The sequence below is a fragment of the Dermacentor albipictus genome, unplaced genomic scaffold (assembly GCF_038994185.2).
Source record: "Dermacentor albipictus isolate Rhodes 1998 colony unplaced genomic scaffold, USDA_Dalb.pri_finalv2 scaffold_29, whole genome shotgun sequence".
Lineage (NCBI taxonomy): Eukaryota > Metazoa > Arthropoda > Arachnida > Ixodida > Ixodidae > Dermacentor > Dermacentor albipictus.
This window is the reverse complement of record NW_027225583.1, coordinates 2,847,634-2,875,600: the sequence shown is the minus strand read 5'-3', so window position 1 is coordinate 2,875,600 and position 27,967 is coordinate 2,847,634. Positions and strand designations below refer to the sequence as shown.

The 27,967-nt window shown below is 48.0% G+C and overlaps 1 protein-coding gene across 5 annotated transcripts in view; it reads left to right on the top strand.

The window, feature by feature from the left end:
* Positions 1-27,967, top strand: part of LOC139052703 (putative epidermal cell surface receptor) — a 176,455-nt gene that overhangs the window by 114,489 nt on the left and 33,999 nt on the right. For 4 of the 5 annotated variants that reach the window (XM_070529754.1, XM_070529751.1, XM_070529752.1 and 1 more), the window contains exons 2-9: positions 2,689-2,831; positions 5,299-5,404; positions 12,292-12,458; positions 12,840-12,975; positions 19,242-19,487; positions 23,611-23,784; positions 24,593-24,718; positions 25,935-26,332. In XM_070529754.1, coding sequence (XP_070385855.1) covers positions 2,689-2,831; positions 5,299-5,404; positions 12,292-12,458; positions 12,840-12,975; positions 19,242-19,487; positions 23,611-23,784; positions 24,593-24,718; positions 25,935-26,332 — 1,496 coding nt within the window. The remainder of the gene's footprint in view (positions 1-2,688; positions 2,832-5,298; positions 5,405-12,291; positions 12,459-12,839; positions 12,976-19,241; positions 19,488-23,610; positions 23,785-24,592; positions 24,719-25,934; positions 26,333-27,967) is intronic. The other variant, XM_070529753.1, reaches the window with a different exon arrangement.

Below are 27,967 nucleotides of genomic sequence, written 5' to 3'. Positions count from 1 at the left end.
ATCAATACAGAACACAAAAATACAAACGGTGGATGGTTGTAAACAGATATAGATAGGTATAGGTAGCATTTGTACATAGGTACAGGTGTTTAAGTGTGAATAGATGGATAGGTAGCTTACGTCTGGGTTATATACAGGTATAGAGAGATAAAAGAAGCACCTGGAGAAATGAGTAGTAGCGAGCCGTTGCTGATTTGACCTAACTTGGTTTCCTTCTAGTGACTGGTGCGCATTATCCACTGAGGAGAATTGATCGTGAATTGGACGCCATTAGCAAATTACATTGGCTAACGAAAACTCTGCAAAACAGGGGCAAACAGCAATACAAATATAAAGGAACAGAATCGGAAGAATCAGACGCTGTAGAATAAACAACATGGCAATCATCTGTTCATCTAAGTGAAATTTGATTTCTTTCCAAGAATTCTCAAATTTAGTAATGATCCGTTACTATAAATTACTGCGTTGCTACTATAAATATCACTGCGTTGAAACCTCCCGATTCTTGGCCCATCCCCCGCTGTGAATGAGCGCCATGTCTTGAAGTCTCATCATCACCATGAATAGAAGCCGGAGAAAACACGGCAAAGAAACGCGAGGAACACAAGAAGCAGAAGTAACAGAAGCAGAGCAAACTCGATAAACAAATAGCAGACTCACAATAAGCAGAAGAACGAGATAAAAAAAAGAAAAGAATAACCTCAACAGAAGCCAGAAGAAGCAGACGAACCAGAAGTGAAAAAAAAAACAAAGCAAGAGTAATGGCTGCCGCATAGCATATATCTGCTGCCGGTGGCACGTGGATGGTTCAACTCGTCTGACGGGTTCCCCGTCGCCTCAGCTCTCGCTTCTCCTGCATACCTGCTCGTTTTCAGTCTCGGCCGAGCCATCGGACGCGCGTGCGAGAGAACGTGCTTGTGTTCGTATTTCGTCGTTCCGCACGGTTTGCGTCGAACGGGCTAATTAACGACTGCGTACTTATTTTTTTTCCCCCTGCTTCTCTTTATTACTTGCAACGATCCGAGAGCGGCGTCGGTGTTTAGATTAGTGAGAGAGGTGTGGTGAACGTGCAGTCAGGCAAAATGCAGCGGAGGGGTGGGGGAGGGGATGTAGAACTGTTGTGCTCGAAGTTTAATAGCAAAAGAAAAGTTGGCACCTATGGGCGGTTCGTTCACGGCGTTTCAGGGATGGATTTCCTGGAAATGCGCTTGTGCTAGACACTATTTGGCGGTGGCTGATACTGATGTACGTAGAGGACGGGCTGAAAGCATTTGCATTCTGGCTGAAATAGCTAAGGGTGCAATATTTTTTAAATATATGTCTTCCGTATATGAAATTAGGAACATCTTTAACTACATGTATTCACGTGGTCAAAGCTGGTTGTCTGTCTGACATGAATGCCAATAACTTCACAAGTCTGCATATAGTTAACATCGCCACCACACTTGTGGAAAGCGTTCCTTTGCGGGAGTAATTGCGAATGGACAAAAAAAAAAAAACAACGGAAAGACAGTAAGATGTTAAATTGGACTAGTTGCTTCCGTCCCATTCTTTAAGACAGCCCAAAAGACAAGTACAAGTGAGCACACGTCATTCTCTCCCATCTACTCACTTATTCGTGTTTTTGCACTGTATTCTAGCATGAAAGGGGAAGAAAAATGACGAGATATTCTACATACACTGCCCAAATACACATGGCAAGTCAAGCGGTATCGTATTAAGCTACTTTGTCCTATACTTGAAAACAGACCAAAGGACATGGACCTGTGAGGAGACGACACAATGGCTTGTGTCGTCTGCTCACTGACCCACGTCTCTTGCTCTGTTTTCAAGATAGGTAAGACAAAAGTCTGTACTCTTTCGCATCGCTTATGCTTGATCAGCATGCTGCACGAGAAACCATGTACCTGCTCTGGCGGGTCGCTTGCAAACACGACAAGTTCCTATAGCCGTTGTATACAGTTGCCAGCTTTTCAGCGGTATCTTAAAGCACACTCCAGACAGCCTTTTCCTTTTCTCTACTCGTTAAGCCGGCGTAACTTGACTCGACCCTCCTGGGTGAGTCATCAGTTCATCCCCCCAGGAGATCGTACCGACCGGTTTGTCTCCGGGATGACCCATGCGTAGCTGCTGTCACCATGGCAACTGTAGATAGAGGCGTTTAGGCCAAGGGGTACACTAGCACAGCGTGGTGTCTGGATTGAGTCGTAAATATTCTGCGTACTAGGTATTTCACTTGGAAATAGATGTTTCCTCTATCCAGTTTTGCTAGCGAAGGAAGGAGTGCTTTGAAATTGCAAAGCCAAGTTCTGTGTTTACGGAGGGGAAAGGAGGACATCACTGCTGGAGCGTTTTCTCGCGGAGTTCAATGATTCCTTCTTATTTTTTTGTGTTCTGTAATGAAGGATGACGCTCAATATGTAAAATGTTTCGTATTTTGGAATGCATAGGATATGGTGGGTGCGATGTGCACACCACCGGTTACTTTTATATTTTAAATTATAAAAAAGAACCGTACTGATAGCATTATATGTAAGGCTGTAGCAGGGTTGGGACACAAATACAGCTATGACAGTGGTTTCAAACATGGTGAAGCTTGTGTTAATAACAGTGCTAAATGTATCCACCTCGTCTGGTATAGCGTGTTCGGAAGCCTAACAGCGCACTCTACATTTTGTTGTCTTGCAGGCAAGCTGCTCATCCAGAAGATGGCGGTGACGCACAACTCGGTGTCGTTGCAGTGGAGGATGCGACAGTACCCGACCCCGTACCCTGGCGTCTTCTACACACCGCGCTACGTCGGGTCTGACACAAGGTGGACGAATGCCGAGGTGAGTGAATCGCTTGCCAGGTTGACGTACGGCTTTCCGATACATCGTTTGCGATCATCAGGGATGTGTACCAATTCTGGCCGGCCCTAGAGGCAGTCTAAGAAGACAGCTTCTTGCCCAAATACCCTGTATCCATGTTTATGTTGTTACAAATAACATTCAAACTAGCAACTGAGTGGCACATAGCCTGAATTTTTTATAGAGTTTTAGTTCGTCCGTAAACATACTACCGTTTGCGGTATACCGGGATACCGGGAGAGGTGTACGGCAGCACCAACGCTGATGGCGACATCTTGTGCCACGTTTTCTAACCACAAAGCATTAGAAACATATTTATATTGCGTGCATGTTCTCGTCCGAAACAAACTAAAGAAAAAAAGGGTGCACGTGAATGATTATGTCGTTGCTGACACTTCAAACTTGCAGCTTAGTAGAACAGGATTGGTCACTGTACGAGAAATGCTCTGTGACCTCTCTTCTTCGCGGCATTCCGTAAATGGGCACACGTTTACGGGGAAGCTAACTATATATAATAAATTAGTCTACATAGTTAATCTAACCGCCCGGGAACCTCTCAACATTTATTTTATTCCTACAGAACTATTTGCTGCGGGCTAAATCGAAACTCGAAAAAAAAATAGTAAAGGCGGCCACGCGATTCTTCCTGACTTCCGATCGCCCACAATCAAAACTGCTTTCTTCCGCAGCTGCGCCTGCGATCTCTGAGGTAATGCTGTGCGGGTTGTTGCCGCCTACTCTGACAAAAACCCGAGGAGGGCGCCACACTCCTGTGAACGCAAGAAGTTCAGAATAGTTTTTTTTTTGGGGGGGGGGGGGGAAGGGGGGCTTTTATTACGCCGTTTCCTACAATTTCGTAGAACTATAAGTGGAGGACGATACTCGTGCGGGCTGTTACCGTTGTTTCATGGTGCCGGCTTCGATCGGGTCTTAGAAGTGCTTAGAAGGTCTTAGAAGTCTTATTTTGTCCCGTTTGTTTCGGACGAAGGAAAATATGCGCCGCGTGTGAAAGCTGGCGCATAGTAGGTGCGGCGATGCGCTAGATAATGCGACACGCATCTGTCGCATTCATGTAAGCGCGGCTTACGTTTATGCACCACACAGGTAAGAAATAATGTCGCGTAACCTTTGTGACTACATCGTTCGCAAACTGTACTGAAATGCGAACAGCAGCTCGTGTGTATGCACGTTTGTGACAATGACGAAGCGTTGTTAGGATGTCGAAGGCTACATTTGATGTTTGACCAGGGAAGAAGCGTAGGAAGAATTGCTGGGCTAGTTGTAATTGTTGGGCAAGTTGGACTACACAAGGCGCTTGCCTGTGCCATCCCTTGCTGTGTACGTTGTCTTCTTGTTGCGCTAATCTTCCTTATCAGCAAGAATGGTAATTAACGAGAGGTGCGTGAATAGAAAAATCAGTTTTGACGCTAAAAACAATGGTATGGGCGTCTATTATTCACCAGGCAAAGAAAGCTGCGCTTAAAGGGTCACTAAAACGAGAAATATTTTGAGCTGTATTAGTAAATTACCGTTCTACAAAAAAAAAAGTTACTGTTTTGTTGAGGGAGGAGGCTGGGCAAACCAGATAAGACGTAAAAAAAAAACGAAAAAAAGGTGGGCGACGAGTGTGTCTTCAAGCTTTCGTATCAGCCCGCCTTTATGTCAAATATTTTAACGGCATCTCCTCAGCCCTGGGTAGTTTCTTGACTGGTAAAGGTGCCGTTCTTATGGAGCCAAATGATGAATTCAGCAACGTTTTAAGAACGTTTTTCCTCAGCTGCAGCGCTCCAAATGCGAACAAGTACCTCGAAGACCGTGACGCCACACTGATACAACAACTCAGGAATATTGGCGCGAAATTGAAAAAAAAAAAGCTGAAACTTTCAGCTTCATTTTTTTTCTGTTCTAATAATTAACCTATTAAAGAGAACTTCACGGAAATGAAGTTTTGACAGAATACTTTCAGTCTAGACTGATGTATCGTTTGTCATTAACGTCCCTCAAAAAAAAAAGTGAGAGGGTCTAGGGGTGGCCGAACTTAGCAGTCTGCATTTAAAGTGAAGCCTTCTCTGCTAACCTTCCGGGGTTTTCCTGACCGTGGCTGCTGGGTGCTGCTGCTGTCTTGCCGAATAGCTCACTCTTTAAAACAAAAAGAAAGCAAAACAGAATTACGCGCGAAATACGAATTGCGAAATACGAATACTCGTGCACAGGCGAGTTCCCTTTACGTCAAAGACTCGGGAATGAAATGAGCAGATTCTGACCACCCTGATCAACCGCTTCACGAACGCTTCGCTTCGCATCGATTCCAAGATGTGCGTTGGGTCCTCACAATTTTGTTATCTGTATTCGACGTGCTCGTTTTGTTCTAAAGGAAACGTCATGCAGCTTGTCTAGAGGCACGTTTTTTTTTCTTTCTTCCCCTTTTGGTGCATGTTGAAAATCGCAGCCCAACGACCACTCGGTGATGCTGAAGAACCTCAGGCCAAACACGGAATACGTCGTAAGGATCATGCAGGACGGAACGCAGGAAATGATCGTCGTTCGTACAAAGGGTGAGTAGATTCAGAAGTACATGTTGCTGGGCTAGTCGGTTCATTCTGCTGAGTAGACGATAAATATGATCGCTTTGGCACGAACTAAGAAGGACGGAAGGGAACAAGGGGCGCTCCCCTTGTTCCCTTCCGTCCTTCCTTGTTTGCGCCAAAGCGATCAAATTTGTGGTCTACTCAGCGGTGAGTATATTCGTTCACAATCCTCGTGTGGGCTGATTCGTTTACACTGACAAAATTACGGGGCTGGCGAGGAAAAAAACGTATATGAGTAGAAAGGGACAGTCAATGAGCCGATGACAAAACAGGTGAGGCTATTTGCTATGTTGTACTTGATATTTCTCTCTCGCGTCTCTTGATCGCGAGATGGGTAGATGTGAATGTATTGATAGATGTAGGCATAGATGCAGCTATGCAGATTAAGTGGATGGTTAGATGGATATGGGTCAATAAACGGGTATATAGATACAGATTGAGTGTATTGATAGGCGGGAAAACTAACCGGAGGTACTTCTGGTTGGTTAGTGGGATGAGCGATGGGAATTTACAGGAGCACAAGGCACAGGACCAGAGCCGTTGGAGCTTCACATTAAGGAATGAAGTTGTCAGAGAGTAGACCAAGGTGAATGTGAATAAAAAGGGTTGAAAGACGTTACGGCTTCTACTGAATACTTGTGGATGTCTAAAGGTCCTTAAGGTTTTTAATCCAACACTTCGGTTGCCATCCTCTTTCTTCTCTTGTTCCTATTTCTTTTATTTTAATTCACTAGCCAACCGTAATAACCGAAATGTCGTAATAACCGAAATGTACAACTTAGAGAGGGAGTCAGCCGAAGTACGACTTCGGTGACTGAAGATTGCTGGGAGAGGCTCTCATCCAACTGTAGGCGTTAAATAGTATGACGATAAGGATATTCTTATCTGCTACGCTGCAGACGCCGACGAGGTAAGGGAGAGAAAAAGAAGGCAGAGAGATGTAAAGGACCAGTCTTAACTGCCAGCATTTTCTCTTCCCTGTCGGTTTCCCAGACAGGCACGATAAGATTCAGTTCGTCACTCCTAGATATACCGTGAAGCGTTGCAACGTGTCCGTAGGGATTCGTGGCATGTGGTATCGCGCGTCCAACGCGATGCCTTTGGAGCAAGCAGGAAGCGACTTCGCGAAGCGCCGTGCGAAGTGCGGGCCTTTTCAAAAGTCTGAAATTCAGTTCCGCACTCCCAAGTACAGCATTACGCCTGTGCGAAACTGTATGTGTGTGTTTGGGGGGGGGTTGCATGCGTCTATATACATAGTTTGCACGCACGTCATTCAAGGATACTCCGCGACTTCCGGTTTACGGCGGCGCCATGTTGGGGAATCTACAGGCCTATGCGCGCGCCTCTTGATAACGTTCCCCAAGATGGCGGGACGTAGCGGAAGCAGACGACAACAGCGGATGTGACGTCACGTGCACACTATGTATGCTGTGTCGGTACGTAGAGCTGCGAAAGCGCGATGTCGACTCTCAAGCGACGCTTTCTCCTTGGGGTCTGCGCGCCGAACTCGTACATCTATCACCGCGCGTAGGAGTCCTGCCTGAAAGGTAGGGGGCGGGTAGCAACGCAGCCTTGTTCTCGACGGCGCCAGACATAGCGCTGAACGCTCATAACGCCGTCGTTCCTCGTATATTCGTCCAGCACCTGTCGCGAGTGCGTTGCGTCGGCAACCGCATACAGAGGTACAGCAGCGCCCCCTCTGCAGGTGCCGGAGAATGTGGCGCCCTCTAGTCAACAGCGCGCAAGCGTTCCGTAGGGCCAAACGCAAGAAAAAAAATAAGCAAAGCAATGCAGAAAGTCGCCCTGGGCCATGCCGATGTCGGCTACGCGGTGGCTTCAGAAGTCAACGCGAGGAGGAACCCCCCTCATTCGAGAACAAACGCGCATAATATACAAACGCGCGTTTAAAGCTGCCGAAACGAGAACCGAAACTACCGTGCTGCTCGCGAGAGAAAAAGATCCGAGAGGCCGATCTGGAGCGGCGTGGAGGAAAGTTGAGAGATAGGGAGGGAAGGGGAGCGGACGTTGAAGCGTCGAGGAGGAGAGAAAGTGGAGAAAGAGGGAGAGACGGAGGGAGGGAGGGAGGGTGGACGTTGGCATGTCGGCGGGCCGTTTGTCCTTTGTCTTTTGACTGTTCGCGAGGGGACCGCGCCGCGGAATGCTCTTCAAACACGCGTTCTCGGCGGCGTTTTATAGACTGCCGCCGCTGTAACTGCCTCCTTGTTCTGTTTAGGTTTGGCGTGATGATGCATTCTCTCCCCTTTCTCCTTCATCGCCCTCTTAACTCTCTTCCCCGCCTCGGGGCGCCACTTTCGTTGCCAGTGCAGGTCTGGTCGTCGGCGCTTTTCGTCCGACATTCTTAGGTGACGGCTATGAATATGTATTTTTTTTTTACGGCGCAGTAGCTGTAGCTTAGGATGCAAGCGTGTGTTTCGACGTTTCGGTCTTCAAACCGCGCCGGCACCCGGTTCTGCTAGCTGGAGTTAGCTGCGGTTGCCATACTCTGTAATAAATGCAGAAACTTTTCGTCTTGGGCAACGGCTACGCAAACTTTGTGCGCAACCTTGGATTTCAGTTATATTTGATAACAATTGTGCGAGATTCTTTCGATGTGATGTGGTGAGTGTACCATATAAGGGCGCTGTGTTTCCGGTGCTGATATTCGCGGCACCACTTGATATTTCTTTTGCGATTTGTGTTATAGCGTACGTTGTTCCTTTCATATCGTTTCCTCATTTTTCTGTCTTCTTTAATAGTGTTTGGCAGTTTGGGATAGTTGGTCATTAGGAGGCCTAGCTTGTCATATTATTTCTTCAAAAAAATGAAAGCAGTAGGCATCGCAACTCAAAGAAAGCCTCGTATTTATCTAATAACTACCGATGGTCACAGAAATTCGATTTATGCGCTCGGAATTGAGCAATAATGTTTGAAAGTCGGCCCTCCCAAAATAAACAAAATAAACAGATAGAAGCTTCGAGTTTACAAACTATGTAGTTCTCCGAAGGGAAAGAGTTGATGCTGTGCTAAGACACCTAGCAAGCAGTCGTCGCCTATGACGTCATATGTAGTCATTTGAGCGGTATGGCGTTAAGTTTTGTACGCAATATAAAAATCTGTATAAAACTTCTATGGCGTGTCGTTGACTCTCCCCCTCCACCCAAAATAAAGGAATTTATGGCAGAAACCATCAATGGTGATTGCCAACGTCAGCGATAGCTTTCTTGTGTGACGTGCTAAACATATCCCCCATGCCATGCGTGGATTACGAAACACTATGGACACATCACGAGACACACACACATCAAGTGGGGACCTCGCTGCCAGCCACAATGCTAATACGGTACCGCGACGTAGTATATCACCGTATACGTTGTTGCAATCACATGATCCTAGTTTAACCTCTGTATAGCAACCACCGCTAAACCTAGCATCCTGGCTGCAACTTCGCTGTAATGGCTGTCCATCAAGCGGCCGCCCTCGCCGCAAAAGTGCCCGTTGCGGATGGCGCGCTAGCCATTTAATATATTCAACGCTACATGCACCTTGTGTCACCTTGGCACATTCTTTACTTGCCATTGGCCGAGAATGGGAACGTACCGATATCCCATGCGCAGTGCCGAAGTTGTCTTGTTCGGCCCGACACACTCAGTGATGACCCAAAAGTTGTCTAGTGGGCCAGGCAACAGCTGGCAGCAGGTTGTCTATTCGGGCACATCGCACCCAGGGGCCCGTTTTGTCTAATCGGCGAGGTAGTAGGCAGCCTACACCTTGTGACCCAAGTTGGCTATCCTACTTCAAACTGCCAGAAACGTACAAACCGCAAAGTAGGGGGAACGAAGCCAAAGAAAGCTATCGCATTCAACACACGTATTCTGGTTGTTTGAGACGCTGCAGAGAATACCGCTCGCTTTGAATCTCGGAATGTTCGTGGCACTGCCGAAATATTCCTTGCACATTCCACACTTTAGTAGGGATCAGTAACTTAGCGAAAAAAAATAACAAGGTGTGTTCTTTTACCGAAGTTAGCGCGGCACCTCGCACTTTATTCACTGCGGCTAGACATTTCGTGCGCTGCTCTTTGAAAAGAATGCCGTAACGATTTCAGAAGGGCGTGCGCGGCGGTATCGTAAAAGTGTCAGCCTGTTTTCAGCCCGTTCAGGAATCGAATGTTGTGAGAGAACGACAGGCGCACCGAACACATCTATCCTCTTTCTTTCTTTTTTTTTCCCTGCTGGCCAGGCCAAAGAAAGGTCACGTCATTTTCACTGTTGACGCGAAGAGTACTTCGAAAAGTGCCCGAGAAAGCAGACCCGATTGAGGGTTCCCGATGGCTCGTAAAAACACCGCTCAGCGTATTTTTCTTTCTTTTTTTTTTCGGCACCGAGCCGCTTTCAATGCAGCAGGATGCGAAACTGCGGCACAGAAGAAAGCCTTTCTAAGAACTCCTTTCGCCCGAAGGTCACAAGGTGTGTCGGGTTACCGGCGATCGTTTTTTTTTGTTATTATTCCTCTGTCTCAACTTGTTGGTGAAGGGAGGTGGTAAAACGAACGGGGAGAGGGAACTAAAGAAAGAAGGAATGGAAGAGAGAGAGGGAATGAAAGAAAGGCAGGGAAATCGAGTGAATTAAGGGAAAGAGGAGCCAGAAAGAAGAATTGAAAAGCTTACGAGCTAATAAAGGAAAGGAAGACGTTGAAAGAAGGAAATAAAGAGCAAGGGAAATAATGAATGAATGAATGAAACAGAGAAAGAGTGAAAGAGAGAGTGAATGAAGAAAATAGAGTGACGCAAGTAATAGGAAAGATAGTGAACGTAAGGGAGCGCGGGTGAATGAAAGAAAAGAGAGGCTCAGTGAGCGAATTAAGGCAAGCCGGAGAGGATGAGAAAGAGGCAAAGGAAGCAACAACAAAGAAGGAAAGAATGAGAGAGAGAAAAAAAAAGGAAGGACTTGTAGCTATGCGAAGCTACTTTTTTTGTATCTTGTACAAGGTGTACGTGGACGTTGTATTGGACTTCTCTTTATGGTTCCTCCAGTTTTACGTGCCTTGGGTTGCTTGCATAAATTACAGCTGTCTTTTGTTTTTCGTATCCTTTATCAGGAGCATCAGAGGCCGTCTTAGGTTCCAAAAGAGTGCGCTTTCCCTTTCCTCTCTCCCTGCTTTTACGCCCGCAGTCTTTTCGTTGCTACCAGGAAAAGCCAGTGAGCTCTACAACTCGCTTTTCTTTTTCCCCCAGAACCTTGCAGTGCTGCCTTGCTATGAAAGGCAGTTTTGCCGTTCGGAGACTCGTAAAAGAAGAATTTGAAGAGCTGACCTTTGTGTGGCGGCTTGCCAAAGCGAGCGGACAAGAAAACTAAAATTCCGTAAAAGGAAAAAAGAAGACATAGTGCGTGTTTCTTTTGTGATACGTAAAGTTGCAGACAGGCACAAACATTACCTAGGATCCCGTGACGATGAGCTCGATGCCGGCGAGTGAATTCCTGCCACTGGAGACGATGCGTATAGTATGTATAGTATATAGTTTGTATAGTATAGTATGCGCACAGTCTGGAAGTAAATTCACGCCAAGAAAAGCAGAACAGAACCAAATTAGTGACTACTCAGTTCAGTAAAAGGTGTTGAAAGGTGTTTAAGCTTGTTCGTGGCTTCTTCTTTACTAAATGTGAAGAAATAGGAAGTGTGGCCGCAGATTGGACAAGAAATCCCAAAATTACAGGTAGGAAAAAAAAACAAGAAACAAGATAAGGCAATGAAAAAAAAATAAACCGTCGGAACCCTGTGACAAAAGGGCAAAACACGAACACGGCCGAAGCCTTGCTCACTTCAAAGCTATTCACTTTACAGCAGTCACGCAATTTGCGAAATTTGAGGGAGAGAGGCGTTTATTACATCTATGTCGATAGGCCTCACTTGTCATCGAGCTACATGTCTGCAATTGCAACAAGTACTATATCTATACCTCTTCCAGTAAACCATCTGTACGGTGTGACGTCACTGAACGGTGATTGGTAACCCGTGCGATATTCGAATAATGCAAACAACAACAGTTTCGGCGAGAATCCCGAGTGCAACAAGTTCGGCAGTTACAATATGTAGTTACGGTAAAAAAATCTAGTTTTATACAAAAGAACGAGTGGCGTCTCACCGAGTGAGAGGGCATGGGCTGGCGCTATACTGTGATTGATTTAGTGATTTGTTTATCACGAATTATGTGTGCTGGCAACAAGCACAACGCGTCGCCGGCTTCTTCGCAATATATAAATGGTTAAATAAAAGGTAAATAATAGAAGCGCACTGATTGCCGAAGTGAAATGTTTCGGCTGTTTAGCGTATCGCAGCCAAGACGAGGGAAAGCCTATCGCAAGGAAAATAAACATGAATGGCAAATGTGTAATGTTCCTCACAGTATGACTCGTGCAACTCTGCTGAAGCGCTCGCTGATTTGTGACACTTCTCGCCCGACTTGGAGCATGACTGGACTCGTGCCGAAGGGAAGCTCAATAGCTCTGGTGTTGCGCTGCTCACCTCGAGGTTCTGGGTTCGATTCCGGCTACGGCGGCCGCATTCCGATGTAGGCGAAATGCAAAAAAAAAAGGAACGAAAAAAAGAGCGCATGTGTATTGTGCGATGGGCGCACGTTACAGAATCTCAGGTGTCCAGAATCGATCCGGAGCCGATCGCTACGGCGTTCCGCACAAACCTTCCCTGAGCAGTTTCGGGACGCTAGCCCACATTGCTATACATTAGTTGCAACCGTACAATAGTAATGATTTCAGGCTCCACTTATCCTTCCCAACTAACGCAGCATTCGCATTTTGTCCTTTTGCTCGTCTCCCGTGCAACGCACGCACACACAGACATGCCGACGCCTGCTGCCGCCAAGGTGCTGGTCACCCAGGTGACTCCCAGCAGCGTGGGACTGGCCTGGGACGACTTCAAGCTGCCCAGCTATGACTCCGGCTACGTGGTTCAGCACAGGCTACTGACGGCCAACCGCGGAGACGCCCCCTGGGAGAGAGAACAGGTGAGCTTGAGCCATTGAGGACGGTTTGCCTGTCTGGAGTCGTGTGCGCTGACGGTCGGGTAGGCTCTACCGTCAGCTGGATTCACCAACGGAACGAATTGCCGATTAAGTCCACGGGCGAGCATGGTGGCGTAGCCAATTAAGTGTCACCGATTCTAACCGCACACGATGACGTAGCTTTTCTTCGGATTGACAATGACTTTTCTGACTTACATGTTGATCTCATTATTGTCCTTCCCCTCTTATTAGTTGGGCTTGCAGGTTCATACCTTGCTGTGCCGTGAAAAAAAAACTATAAGCAATGCGAGGAAAAGAATATGTGCGTAAAAAAGAAACGAGGCGTTTGTATCAGTGGATTCCCCATTGCCCTATTGTTCGCAGTTCGGCAACATACCGCTGGCTACCCTGGACAACCTCAAGCCCCAGACTGGCTACCAGGTGCAGGTGTCTGTCTGGGACGACAAGGAAGCCGGCAAGCTCGGAGCCACCTCCGAGATCCTCACTGTCTTCACGGCTGGTCAGTACTCGCCACCTGCATATCAGTGCCCTTGTTCCTTCGCATGTCCGAATCTCCGCGGACATTCACGTCGGCTGTTATTTATGCCTCTTTGTAGTTGTTCGATGTGTAGGTTGACCACGAGACAGGAGGCTACTTATCAGCCACATTTAAGAAATTAACTCTGTTTCTTTGATTTATAGCACCCAGAAGGATGCCGTCCAGACACATGCATGCTGAGCCTACGCTAAGAAGGGCACTCGAAACTAAGAAACTAGGGTTAACCACAGAGGCTTCCCATACGCCCGCTCTCCAGTGTGATACATAATCTCATAGCACTGTGGAATAAAAGCGCTAGTGTAACGCGTACATTCTTGCATTGCCCATGTAAACCTGGAACAGGCACGTTGTTGTATGTAGAGCTTGTAACGAAGTTTGCAAATAAGATCAAAGTAGGTCACTGTTCACAAGGAAATGCCGAAGGACAGTCGAGGCACATTTCTGCTGTGAAGTGCTTGAACGAAGACCAAGAACTCGCTCACTCACTCACTCACTCACTCACTCACTCACTCACTCACTCACTCACTCACTCACTCACTCACTCACTCACTCACTCACTCACTCACTCACTCACTCACTCACTCTCTCTCTCTCTCTCTCTCTCTCTCTCTCTCTCTCTCACTCACTCACTCGCTCGCTCGCTCGCTCGCTCGCTCGCTCGCTCGCTCGCTCGCTCACTCACTCACTCACACACTCACTCACTCACTCACTCACTCACTCACTCACTCACTCACTCACTCACTCACTCACTCACTCACTCACTCACTCACTCACTCACTCACTCACTCACTCACTCACTCACTCACTCACTCACTCACTCACTCACTCTCTCTCTCTCTCACACACATCTCACTCTCTCACACATCTCACTCTCTCACACATCTCACTCTCTCACTCACTCTCTCACTCACTCGCTCACTCTCTCGCTCACTCACTCACTCACTCACTCACTCACTCACTCACTCACTCACTCACTCACTCACTCACTCACTCACTCACTCACTCACTCACTCACTCACTCACTCACTCGCCTAACACACTGCAGACAGTCCTTGAGCTAGTGCTCCACTGAAGCGTACGTGCTGTTTCAGTGTCTCACCGTCTCCTTGTTCTCGGATATTACCATTTTCCTTTGTGTTTCCTAATCGGAGCAGAAATCTGTCACGCACCTTGAAGTTCTCGTCGTCACAATGTGCACAGCTGTCGACACGATGTACAATAGAACTACCAGCTACATACGCATATGACAGCGCTATTAGGACAATGCTACACACTGTGCTATCCTGCGTGTAACAGCACTGCTAAATGACATTCAGCGTTCCTATTGTTGTATCGCCAACGGCAAGCTCCACAAACGGTATGTGCTGTAATGTGCAGAAGACTCCCCAGAACTTCTCAAAACCGTGAGTGGAGGTACGGTTACCGTCAACCATTGCGAAAGGCACAGTGATACGCTTGAAGTACATCCTCACGTAGAAACGATGCAGACGTCTTTGCTAGCTGAAGCAACAAAATGGAGGTCAAAACCGGAGGTGGGAAGGTCCGTTAGTGAGCACAGGAGCGTGGAAGCCTGAAAGGACGCTCTAAACGAGGTAGCCAACAATCTCGCGACAAACGCGGCTTGTCATGGCTGGCGGCTTTCCGAGAACAAGTGGCCTACCTTGCAAAAGTAAGGCCTTTACGCAACCGCTTTCACACTTCGCGTTGCGCGCATTCACGTCAACTAAGGAGTCGCGCCACGCCCACGGCTTCGTCGTCGGTCTCCTCGGTGAGTTGGCGCGACGTTGACGACTTCAGTTGTCAGCGTTTTCCTTCTCGCTAATGTTCCGCCTACCGACTTCGCACGTCCCTTTTCAGTGGTGCGTTTTGCTCACGCAGCACCGTGACATAAAGCCTCTTAAGCGCGTGCGTGCGTGCTCGTGCCACCCGCAGTGGCACTTCAGTGCCTAGGACGTACGTAGAACCACGCATTAATGAATACCACCTCATTCTTCCCGCCATTTTCCCTACAGCCAGCACAAGGCAACCAACATAACATTTATTGTTCTTAACCTCCCTGTGTCTGACCTTATATTTCCCTATCTCACACACTCTCACCAAAGCTGCAATCTGTGTCTGTTACGAGTGTCTGTGTGTGTGTTTGCATGCGTGTACGTATTGTGCCTGTCTATCCTATCGTGTCTGTCACGTAAATCTGTTGGTCGGGCCTGTTTTGTCTGCCTGTATGCAGTGCCTGTCTCTCGTGTCTTCCATGTCTGTCATTCGGCCTGGCAGCCACCTCAAGGGATACTTTGTTATCGCCGTTCCACTTTTTTCTTGCGTGTTTCTCGCGCGTATATTATGCGGTCCCCAACACAAGTCGCGTGCCCGGTATCCGCACTCATTCGACATTCGCGCTTCAGAAATACAATGCAATACAAAAATACAATGCACGGCGAATTATATGGCAGTCATTCACGCCCGAGAGAGCCGGTATCGCAATAGCTGCGGCATGCATCGAACGTCCCTTTGTCACGAGAACGTGCGCTTCGTTTGCGACAGGGCACTTTTCGTACACGTAACCTTGGAATCGTGCCCGGAAAGGCCAAATCGACCAGAGCGCCGGGGCCGCAAATGCATGTATTTATCGCTAGTCGGAGCCTGCAATTTTCTTCCGAGACTAATTTTGCGGTTCGCGATGTCCCATTGGAGGTCGCTGATGGCTCATGGAACCGCCATGAATCTTCGATTAAAAGCACCCTCCGTTGTTCAGTCGGTAGAAATAGAAAAGGAAGGAAAGAAAGCGTTGTGCCGTGGAAAAAAATGAGGGGAGAGCACTTGTCGCAGCACGTGCTTTGTACGCGTCGACATAGGATCCAAGAGTAAGTATAATGCAATTGCAGTCGAGTGAATTGAGAAGAACCATTTACCTACACTGTTACTTGAGTTACTTGAAGTAAACTTTAAGCATAACGACGTGACTTCATAAGGACTGAAAATCGTGCGACGAGCGATGGAACGAAATGCGTTACAGGCGTGACGTTAAAATGCAGTATAAAGACAGTATTGACTAGAACAGTGATATGCTATAATAGAGATTAAGAGAGCAGCAGAATTAAAGGCTTTGGCGGAAGGGAAGCAAAACCAGTCGATGACAGCCGAGAATCGGGTGGTGTGATGAGACGAAGATATTTGCAGGCAAAAGACGGATGCAGCTGACGCAACACAGGGTTGCCTTTAGATTTCAGGGAGACTCCTGTAATGAATATGATGATGATCACTACGACGACGACGATGATAGTGGTGGTGATGCTAACGATGACTGCTCTTAGAGCGTTCCAAAGCGTTGAGCAGCTCGATTCTACGGGGCTTCCAATCGGTTCTCCGGTCTCTCTACGAGCACAGTCGTTGTGTAACTAAAACCGGCCCACGGCAACGTACAGAGGCTGCTGCTGCAGCTGTTTGTAGGTGCCTAGAGGTCAACGTTCCGGGGTTATAATTTTTTTTAGATGTTGGAACACGTTGTGCATGTTTTCGAGAATTTTACAGCCACACGTTTAATCAGAAAAGGTACCGAGACGTACGCATCACGTTCCACGCCTTGTTTTCATTATTTGCAGCGCGATATTCAGCGGTTATCTCGGCACGCCTACAATCGCTTGAGGGGGCAGCGCCCGCAGGGGACGCGTACATATGTGGGTCGCGATCGGTTCGATCGGCGGCCGGACGGTGTCGTATGCGACAAGGAATGCGCGACCCACTGGCTGTGAATGGGTACCGTGACTCGGTATTTGTGTTTCGTGCGCGTTCCAAGGGCACGAGAGCTTGGGCTACATATCTGCGTATATATATGCATTGAAGAGCGCGCCGCAGTCCCGCACGAGGAAAACTATAAACAGGGGGGTGAGAGCGGCACCCCCCCTCCCTGCCGATGGCGGTCCTGCGCGTTGTCTCCCTGACCTCATTGGCGACCCCGCGTGGGGGAAATAAAAAAAGTCCCAAGATACGTCGGTCGGTCGGTCGGTCGGTGTGCGCAACTCGAGATGTGGCCGAGCGTACCCCCATGCAGACGCAGGCATTTCGGACTCAAGGTTAAATCAGAAAGAACTTCTCTTTTCCCCTTTCTTTTTGTTTTCTTTCTTTCTTTCTTTCTTTCTTTCTTTCTTTCTTTCTTTCTTTCTTTCTTTCTTTCTTTCTTTCTTTCTTTCTTTCTTTCTTTCTTTCTTTCTTTTTGTTCTTTCTGTTTCAGTCCTGTATTACGTCGCTGTTGCCTTTATGCGTGCATGAACAAATGCTTGTATATTCTATTGTATAGCGTATGAATGGGCTCTGAATTTCGCTTTGTAGACGCCACGCAACTCTTTGCGCAATACTAATCCCCTTGCTTGTAAGCTTTTTTTTTTCTTCATCGGAGTCACACGCATTCTATGCGGCGAGCATTTGCTGCGAGCGAGCCACAGTATATTTATCTCTGGGCACGTCTATTTTTTTTTTTTACAGCGAAGCTGTAAGAGCCTCTCGGTCGTCGGCATTTTTCGTGTCCGTCCGTGAGCAGAAATTATCATCATCAGCAATGGCTCATACCCCGCTAATTAAGATAAAATGCAATGACTGAACCACCTCTATATAATGAGGCTACACACACTCAGCAAAGTCACGCGAACAGTGCGTACATTCATTGAAATCACGCGTACAACGATAGAACGTACCGAACAGCGTACGTTTCAATAAAGAACAAGCTCGAAACAAACATCTGTCATGAGCAGTGGCGGCTCGTAACCCCGTAAGCAATGAATGGCCCACCCTCGCAAGCAAGCAAGAAATGCAATGGCCCATGCTGCCATAAGCAATGGCTCATACCCCCGTAAGGCAGAGGCTACAAGCGCTCAGCAAAATGTAGCGAACAGCGCACACATTCATTGAAATCACCTATGCAACACACAGAACAGCATGCGTTTCAATTAAGGACAAGCTCAAAACAAGCACCCGAACCATAAATTAAGCATTACATACCCCTCACAGCAGTTGTAGTGGTGGTTATGCAACAGCTTCGCTGGACTTCCACTTCCGCAGGGCCTGTATGGCGTGTCAACTTTCACAGCGAAGCTGTTTGTGGGTAGGGCTCCGCGCATTTTTCGCGTCCGTCAACGAACCTGTGCGAACAAAAACTATCATCACCAGCAATGGCTCGTGCCAATGCTCGCGTGTTCGTTGTCTTCCTAAACAGCCGCCTCTGATGGCTCTCATGCTAGCATTCCCATACTGCCCCTCCCTCTGCCAAAGCGCTGACGGCACTGGCCCACTGCCAATCGGTGCGGTGATTTCGGTCTCAAATTCTTTGCCTCAGCATATCCCGAAATGAAAACACGGATGTACATAAGGAATGCATAACACGAATGAACGCGGATGTATTAACATAAATGTGCGTGCGTACCATTTGTCACGATGATCACCGATCAAGACAACGTATGTGCTCGCACCTTTGTTTAAAATTGTGTGTCGTCTCTTTGTCGTGTGCTACACAGCTTCGCCGGCCACCCAACTTCGCAGAGTGCAATGGCTCGTGATTCTATTCCTATTAGTTCTTCCGCATACTGCGGATCCCACGTGTCCGAATAATAGAGGAACGTGTGCACGATACAGTGAGTATAGTATATAAGCAGAATATATAGGGAATATACTACGCGGCCTTCATTAACTACGCGTTTACACGAACAGACGACAAAGCCGACTTCGGTGCAGTTTTTGTGGGGTCCCAATCCACAAACGTTGGCGTGAGGTGCCCTTCAAAAGAGACGGCGCCACAATGTAACCCTGCAGTTATAGCCTCGCATTCCCGTGCACCTGACGTGTCACCATTGTCGACGTCGCTTCCAGACGGCGCGTTTACACGAACAGACGACAAAGCCGACTTCAGTGCAGTTTTTCTGGGGTCCCAATCAGCAAACATTGGCGTGAGGTTCCCTTCAAAAGAGACGGCGCCACAATGTAACCCTGCAGTTAGGCCCCGCATTCTCGCCCATGTGACGTGTACGTCACACTTGTCGACGTCGCTTCCAGACGGCGCGTTTACACGAACAGACGACATAGCCGACTTCGGTGCAGTTTTTGTGCGGTGCCAATCCGCAAACATTGGCGTGAGGTGCCCTTCAAAAGAGGCGGCGCCACAATGTAACCCTGCAGTAGGGCTCCGCATTCTCGCCCACGTGACGTGTACGTTACGTCACCCTTGTCGACGTCGCTTGCAGACGGCTGCGTCCGCTACAACCGCACGTACCGCGTGGGCGACGAGTTCACCGAGGGCTGCGACCTGCGCTGCGTCTGCCGGGGCAACGACGAAGGCGACTGCAAGGAGCGCTGCCAGGAGCCCTACGTGCGAGCGGGCGCCATGGCCTCGGACCCGCTCTGCTACGAGAAGGCGCTGCCCGACGACCCCTGCTGCGTCAGCGTCCGGTGCGCGCACAGCAAGAACCACCCGCACCACGACCCCTCGCGTAAGTCCACCTCCCGTTGCTTGAACATTCACCGTGGCAAGCGCTGAATTCTTTTCTTTTTTGAGCCGACGTTAGCGTCAATACTTGTCGATTTCGATAACCTTTTTATTGAACTATACGACTCTATAAGAAGAAAGAAATATGGATGTGAAGTTTCTTTCTTTCTTTACTTAAGCTTTGAGAGAGCAGACACACTTAGTGTTCGCACTGGTTCGGGTCATCTTGTCTGAAGCCTTCGGGGTGTCGTATGTCTAAACAAGCAAATAAAAAAAGAAAGGAATGAAAGGGAGGCGGAACAACGTAAAGATAATAACAATAAAGTTTATTTCTGCCTCAAAGATACATGGACAGAGGAGCTGCAGAAAAAGCTGTAAAAAATACAGCTTGACAAAGCCGCAGCCCCCATTTTACAGGCAACAGCAGAAGACAAACAACGACTCAACTTCAGGTGTCGTATAAACGAAACAAAAGAACAAAAATGTAATGCTATACATCGCAAGAGCACTTCAAGCGTACAGGGATAAAAGATTATTATTACATATCACACTATCATACATGAAGGTATAAACTTTTTTAAACAGGGTTGAAGTACCTCAGACAGGCTGGCCAACGTTTCGATAGGTGGACCTATCTTCGTCAAAGGCGGCCTCGTCATCCTCGGCGTGTTAGTTTTAAAGGGTTAGTGCAGTGACGTCACGTGCGGGTGTTGTCGCTGGCGGCTGGTTTTAAAGAGAGAGATTATAAGAGGGAACAGGCGCTGTCGTCCGACGTCTGTGAGCCTCATTCTCAAGACGAAGGGACAAGAGCGTGAGAGTGGGCACGCGGGGAGGAAAGAAAAGAAATAGAAGCAGAAAAAAGGGGGAAAAAAAAGCAGGGGGGTGCCAGGGCCGTACCAAGACACAACAAAGGGGGGGTGAAAGAAAAAGAAAAAGAAAAATGAAATCTTTAAGAAATACGGGGGCTTGGGAGCGTGTTGGGAATGCGAAAGGTTAGGAGGTAATCCGGGGGAGTCGTTGGCGGCATGTTTTTGAGGCATTAGAACGGCCGGTCAAGCAATAGGTCGAGTAATTTTGAAATAGTTAAGGTGGCGACGGGGAGTCTGCGGTGCAATGTGTGGGGTGATTGAAAGGCAGCGGCATGGTCTTTCAAGGGGCACTTCCCCACGCGCTTAACGTAGGTGTCGTTACGGCGGCATCCAGAAGGCGATGGTTGAGGCGCCGAAAAAGGCATATTGACTTCGGAATGTGTTGTCGAGGGGGTTTCAAAAAAAAAAAAAGACTAAAAAAGGGGTGAGGGGGAAGGGGGGGGGGCGAAATCGGTATAGCAAACAGGAGGGCGACGCGTGCAGAAGCGGGCGCGGGCAAGTGTACATGGAAGAAGGGGATCGTACACTTGGTATAGACGTAAAATCCTGAAAGAGTACATTAAATTGAGTAGTAGGCAGGAAATTTTTTTTTCTTTTTCCTTTCTTCCTCTCTCCCCCTCTCCCCCCTTTTTTCCTCCGAAATGAAAGAGTAGGTGAGGTTAAGAATAAAAGTTGGCTGGTGGCCTAATGTGTTTTGTGTATTGGTTGATGATATGAGAGTTTCAGATTTAAGTTACAGCTTTTAAAGATTCTAAGTTGCCGCGTGCCAAATTAATTCCTGTCGGGTGTAGGCAATTAAACTTGTGTATGAGGTATGATTCCGTGTACTTCCTTTCGCGAGGGGAACGGAAATTTGTTTGTAGTATATAGAGCCTTGCTTTGTCAAACATATGTCCATGTTCATTAAAGTGGCTGGCTACTGCTTTGGGTAAATTGTGTTTTGTGTCCGTGCGGTGACCATTGAGTCTTGTATTGATTTGTTGTCCGGTCTCACCTATGTATTGTTTGCTACAAGCGGCGCATTCTAGACAGTAGACTACATTGCTTGATGTGCAGGTGAAAGCCGAAGTTACTTTGTGTGTGTAATTCGACGCTGTACTTTTTACTGTAGTAGTGGATTGAATGTGTTTGCATGTAGAGCACCTGGGGCGACCACAGGGATTGGTTCCCAACTTCTTCTTTTTCTGTAGTTTGGCGTGCAGAAGAACATCTTTAAAATTAGTGTTGCGTCTGTAGGCTACTCTGGGAGGGTCGGGAAAAATCTTCTTAAGTTTCTGGTTGCTGGTGAGAATCGGGTAGTATTTGCTTAGGATGTTATTCACGTTTGGGAGTGCGTTTGAGAATTTAGTAGTAAGAAGAGGCGTTGTTGTTCTTGTGATCTTCGGGCGGGGCTTGAGGACCTCGGCTCGATCAAGTTTGGTTGCAGCGATGTAAGCTGTTTGAAGGTCACTGTTTGGGTGGTTCCTGTTTGATAGCGTTTCTTTAAGGTGATCGAGTCTATCTATGTAGTCTTGGTTTTCAACGCAAATGCGACGTAGTCGTGTGGCTTGGCCTTTAAAGATGCCTTGTTTGCAATGTCTGGGATGGTGGCTGGTATATTCTAGGTACTGTTGTTTGTCGAAAGGTTTCCTATACAGACATGAAATATGAGATACAGAAGCAAAGACTTATTTTGGCACAATTGAGGATGAAAATTCTCAATTAATTCTCAAATTCTCAATGTGATCCGAAACCTCGAGGGTAACGGCCTTCATTGGCCATTTGCGTGCCTATAGTGGCTCCGCGATACTGCGCCGCAAAAGACGCAGATGCTTCATCTTCGACTGATATATGATAGAGCGAGTAGTAAATCAGCAGAACGGTGTGCAAATGGCATGGCAGCGGCTGGACACGAAACGGACGAGCGAAGGCGTGCAAGGTGGTAAAGCGGAATGCGCATTTGAAAGTTTTCCGGTGCGGCGTCTTCCGGTAAACTATTTTTGCGTCGCCGCATCACCGCCGACCTCTCTTGTGACTGAAATGTAGAACGAGACTTAAGAGAAATAAATTTAATTTAGTTTCACTCCACACAAGCACAGGTGTACACACATTTTCGGCGTTGTTGAACGTAGAATTGTTGCACAGTCAGCGTATGGAAAGCGCTTTCACTGGCAGCTGCAATTCAGTACTTCAATTACTATGTAAAATGCATGCAAATGACAACAAGAAAAAGGGCAGGAGGAGGGATATGGATTCAAAGCTAATGTTTGAGAGAAACGAGGCAGTAGACATCAAACTAAGAAATAAAATAGGAAAAATATTGGGCGCGCACTGTCTGCTTGGTTGCTTTTGAAGCTCTTCTGAAGGGCCGCAAACATTTAGCACTATAATTGTATTTATTCAGTCTTTCTTCCATTCCTTGAGTGAGCAAAGCAAAAAAAAAAAAGAAAATAAATTGAAATGGACGCACATAACAAGCGTTTCCAGCGAATGACAGTTTGTACTTTTGTATAACTGTTCTCACGTTCGCCTCTTCGGAAGCCCTATTATGTCCTCGGGCACTGGAAAAAAATATTGACAGGCTTAGCTTGGTTAAGCCAAGAATGCGTTGCATATTGCGCGAGTTGGGGCCCAGCTTTTCCTCCGGCTGTCGTGACATCACGCCACGTGGTTGCGCTAAAGGTCAATGGTGGCTGCCCGGCCGCGCCCAAGGGCTGAACTGAGTGATTGCAATATGCAACGCATAAAAAAATAGAAGCAGCTTAATAACAAACATAGCAAACTTAAAAGAGAATAGACCCACATATGAGACGCGCAGCAATGAACAATGGCTCATGCCCTCAGTGGTGGCTGCCCGGCCGCGCCCAAGGGCTGAACTGAGTGATTGCAATATGCAACGCATAAAAAATAGAAGCAGCTTAATAACAAACATAGCAAACTTAAAAGAGAATAGACCCACATATGAGACGCGCAGCAATGAACAATGGCTCATGCCCTCAGTGGTGGCTGCCCGGCCGCGCCCAAGGGCTGAACTGAGCGATTGCAATATGCAACGCATAAAAATAGAAGCAACTTAATAACAAACATAGCAAACTTAAAAGAGAATAGACCCACATATGAGACGCGCAGCAATGAACAATGGCTCATGCCCTCAGTGGTGGCTGCCCGGCCGCGCCCAAGGGCTGAACTGAGTGATTGCAATATGCAACGCATGAAAAAAGGTTGCGATTGTCCATCAGCTTCCACTTGTTACAACGCTATTTCGCCGTCTTCGCGCAGTGCGTACGTACAGCCAGAAGAGCGGCCACTGTCCTGAGATCGTGGAGGACCAGAGCACGGACCCGGACTCGTGCTCGAACGAGTGCAACAGCGACTTCGAGTGCGCCGGCGTGCTCAAGTGCTGCCCCAGCTCCTGCGGCGGGGCCGTTTGCGTCGAGCCCTTCTCGGGCAAAGGTCAGTTCGGGGAACGTACCTTGGCGTCACCGCTTTGCACTCGGTGTCGCCCGAATAGGGATGAGAGTCGGTCTCGCGCGAGAGCATCGTGTCGGAGTGACCTGCAGAACTCCGACGCTGAAATGACGCGCTTTATTGTTGGCGGGTGCAATGGCGCGGTAGCGTGGCCCTTTGCCTCTTGCAATAAGTGTTTTACGGACACGGTGGCCTAAACATGGCTTCTACATGCTCTGGATTCTTTTGCAAAGCAGCGGGGCCGTAGCCAGGGGAAGGAGGAGCCCCCCTCTCTCCGAAATTTCTGCGTATGCCAGCATTTCGTCTGCCCAGCCTCCTCTCCCACCTCGCGGTCTCGGATAAGTGGGTGCCTCCTTCCCCCACCCCCTTCCCCACACCCCTTCCCCCGTCCCAATAATATATTTCTGACTACGCCACTGCAAATCACTTTCTAGAACGTGTCCAATACGACTACAGCGATTTATGATTGTTTTCAAGTACTGGGTGCAGGAAAATACGGTCTCTATCTTTTTTGACATATTCTTGTATTGCAACGCAACTTTAAGCTAGTCGACCGCACTGCAGACAACAAATAGCTACTCCGGGCCATGTCGAGGCACGAGTCCGGGTGTTGCAACGTCACGTGATCAACGCGTGGCTCGACCTCCTACAAATCTGTAAATGGCCCACTTAACAGGGCGCGTATGTATAACGCATCGCTGAAGTGTTGAGCGAAGTCCGCGGAATGAGCGCTTTCTTTTTCTCGTGCCGCCCGGATTGCGCGAGTACCGCCTGTGTGTGTGGTGTGACGCAGACCCGTGCGACAACGTGTTCTGCGGACCCAACGCGCTCTGCATGCTGGAGAACGCTTCGCCCGTATGCCGGTGTAGGAGCGGATACAGCGGCGATCCTAACAACGCAACCATGGGATGCTCACAAGGTCGGTCTGCGAACGCGACTAACCCCAATGTTGCCCGCTGGCCTCCAAGATCCGACGGCGCATGTAGCTCGTGCACCGCGTGCCAACCAATCTCGGGGGCCGAGCTATATCAATATGGCCTCCGAGATCCGGCGGTGCGCGTGGCTCGTACACCGCGTGCCACCCGATCTTGGGGGTCGTGCTTCTTATCTGCTTGTTCACTTTGCTTGACACCGCAGCCCCTCACTTGCCTTTTTTTTCGTGGCATGCCAACGATGTGTCCCAGATGTTTTGCCCCCGGTGTAGTCGAGCGAAGGCTTCCGTGTGTAGACTGGAAAATTGCAGTCAAAAAGCCTTTAACAAAGTGCGCAGGAGCTTTTCCTCTTGGCGGGCTTTGAGCAGTAGTCATAGTTTGCGCATTTCTCCGCGTTAATTTCTTCAGAATTAATTGCCCTGTAAAAAATTTTACTTTTCATTTTGATAACTTCAGTGGCTTTCATTACAGTATTATCACTATTTTTTACGGTAGTGTTAAATTCCTTCACGGGGAACCCGAGAATCGCAGGGATAACGAGGTTCTCGGCAGAACCTGCCGTTGAAAACCGAAGAAATGAGAACGAATCTTCGTTTTTCAAGTTGGCGATTAGTGATATGTGGAGCGTATGTTACGGCGATTAAGTAACCTTGAACGTTTTCATTGGTTTCACATTGGAATTAAATGCAACACGAGAGTAGCCACGGACTACTTATTGCATTTAATAAAAAACTAATAGACTGTTTGGAAAGTACAATAATTTTCGTATCTGTTCTTAAGCTCATTCATCCTCATGTTCATACGTAGTGCGATGAAGGGAACATGAAAATTACCTGTTTGAGAAAGAAATTCCATAAAATCATTCACCGGTCAGCAGTCCTAACTCTTTCGCGCAAGAAAATCCCCCCGATTTCCCTTTTTATTGTTCCAGTCACAGTTATAATGCAGAACTTTTTGTTGGGCTAATCGGTGCATGTTGCTGATGTACCAAAGCGCCAAACAGACGACACAAGTCCGTGTCGTCCACCGTTGGTGTCGTCTGTGTCTCTTCTTGTGTCGTCTGTTCGGCGCTTTGGTACTTCGGTATCACAGTTATAATTACGTTTCTTCTTGAAGGGACTAGTGTTTCGCACTTTTTACGGGTACTTTCTGAGAAAGTAATACATATATTTTTTGTTTGCTCTCTGTCTCTGCTCATCGCAGGAGGCAACGGGGTAGTCCCCGCCGACACTTCGTCCGAGCCCGGCACCGGGGCAGACGACCACTCGTCGACGCCGTCCCCTTCGGACACCTGCGTCTACAAGAACCGGACGTACCCCGTGGACGAGTACTTCTACGACGGCTGCGGGCTCAAGTGCCACTGCACCGACCAGACCGAGGTCGAGTGCCAACAGCGGTGCCTGTTCTCGCTCGAGGAACCGCCCACGGGCAACCTCGACCCGGGCTGCGAGATCCTCACGGACCCCAACGACCCGTGCTGCAAGATCCTGGCCTGCGAAGCGTCGCCCAACGGAACCGTGGCGATCCAGAACGTGACGGCACCCGGACGGAGTTCGGAAGCAGCCGGAAACGAGACCGGTTACGTCAAGAACGACGTCGAGGTGTGATATTTATACATACTTCTTGGTTGCTGCCTGAAATTTTGAGCGTATAGACGTGCGTGTAGCCGGGGGGCCGCATGGGCTGATGAAGATAGCGCTGGAGCGTTGTGTATATATGGGGTTCCCGTTTATACCGACTTCAGTATCGCGTGCGTTCGGGAAATATAGTCTGATTAATTTCCGGAGAGCCCCGATTCGCGAGGCATTAAGTGTCCCTCGGGTAAAATGAGGAAAAGAAAAATAATGTAGCGGAAATATTGGCGCTCTTGTATTGTGCATGTTCTCTACGCCTACACCCGGGAGTGTAGGTGTAGGTATATGGACCACGGGCTCTCCAATGAAGAAAACAAAAATATATGTATTTTTTTTTTGTAATTCAGACGCGCGAACTGAAATTTGCGGGTGCAATCTGAGAAGTTTGCAATGCCAAATTTGGGCGGCAGAGCTCATTTTCAAGTTACATTCACAGCGGGAACGATAAAATTCAATCATTTTCGCGGAATCCCTGGTCTGTATACACTTCTGCTCGTGAGAGGGGAAGTCTAAATGAAATAGCAGCTCCAAAACTGTATCGCAGAAACTCACACTGCCAGAGTGACTTGAGAGGGCTAAGGCTTTCCATTTAGGTACTCCGTTGCCTTCTAATAGATTAGAGTGAATGTTCACTAAACCAATGGTTTATGCAACGGTTACAGAAATCATCTGATGAGACTTGAATAAAATAGAGCTATATATCTAGACATACTTATATAAAAAGAGGTGGTGCATATTATCATCATTCGATGGCAGAGTAGCAAGCATACCCTTTTCCATTTCACCATCGGGCAAAGAGCAGACCTTAAAAAAAAATCTCAACTGTCACGTGCAGTGTACGTAAAACTCAAAACGATTTTATCAGGGATTGCGAACTTCGCAGTAAAGGGGCACCCGACAGAACTCGATCTTAAGGAGGATGACGCAGACGGTGTCCGTTTTTCCCGTTCCTTTCTCTCAAACATTTTCTCATAAGCTGACAAGGAATATAGCTAACTCGCAAAGTTTCGTCACAGTTCGGCACAAACAGTTCCAGTCGCGAGTGTAATACCCTCGAAATCACTGGAGCGAGATCGCATCGACGCTTCCGTCGAAAGGATTTGCAAGGTGAAATAGGGACACATGCTTTAGCAAACAGCGCAAATAACGGGACACATGAAAGCGGGACACGACACAGGCGCTGTGTCGCGACTCGCTATAGACGTGGGTGCAACACAGCAGGCGAATTCAGAGAAACCCCGCGCCACCCACCCGTAACGGCTCCAGCGATCACGCATATCTAAGAGAGAAAGAGAGAGAAAACAAGGGTAGGAAAGGCGGGGAGGTCAACCAGAACAGCATCCGGTTTGCTCCCTACACTGGGGGCGGGGGAAAGGGGAATATAAGGAGGAAGAAAGGGAGATAGTAAGCACCGAGTACGTGTGGGGGGGACACCACACACAAGGACACTATAAACGGTCTCTTAAAGAGCCCGTGCACTTCGAGTACTGCACTAGTGCATGAATCGCTTTTCGAGCCAGTGCATGACGGGTGTGGCCACGGTCCGAGTATCTTCGACTCGGTGAACGGTCTCGAGTCCAGTCGCACGCACATCTAGGAGGA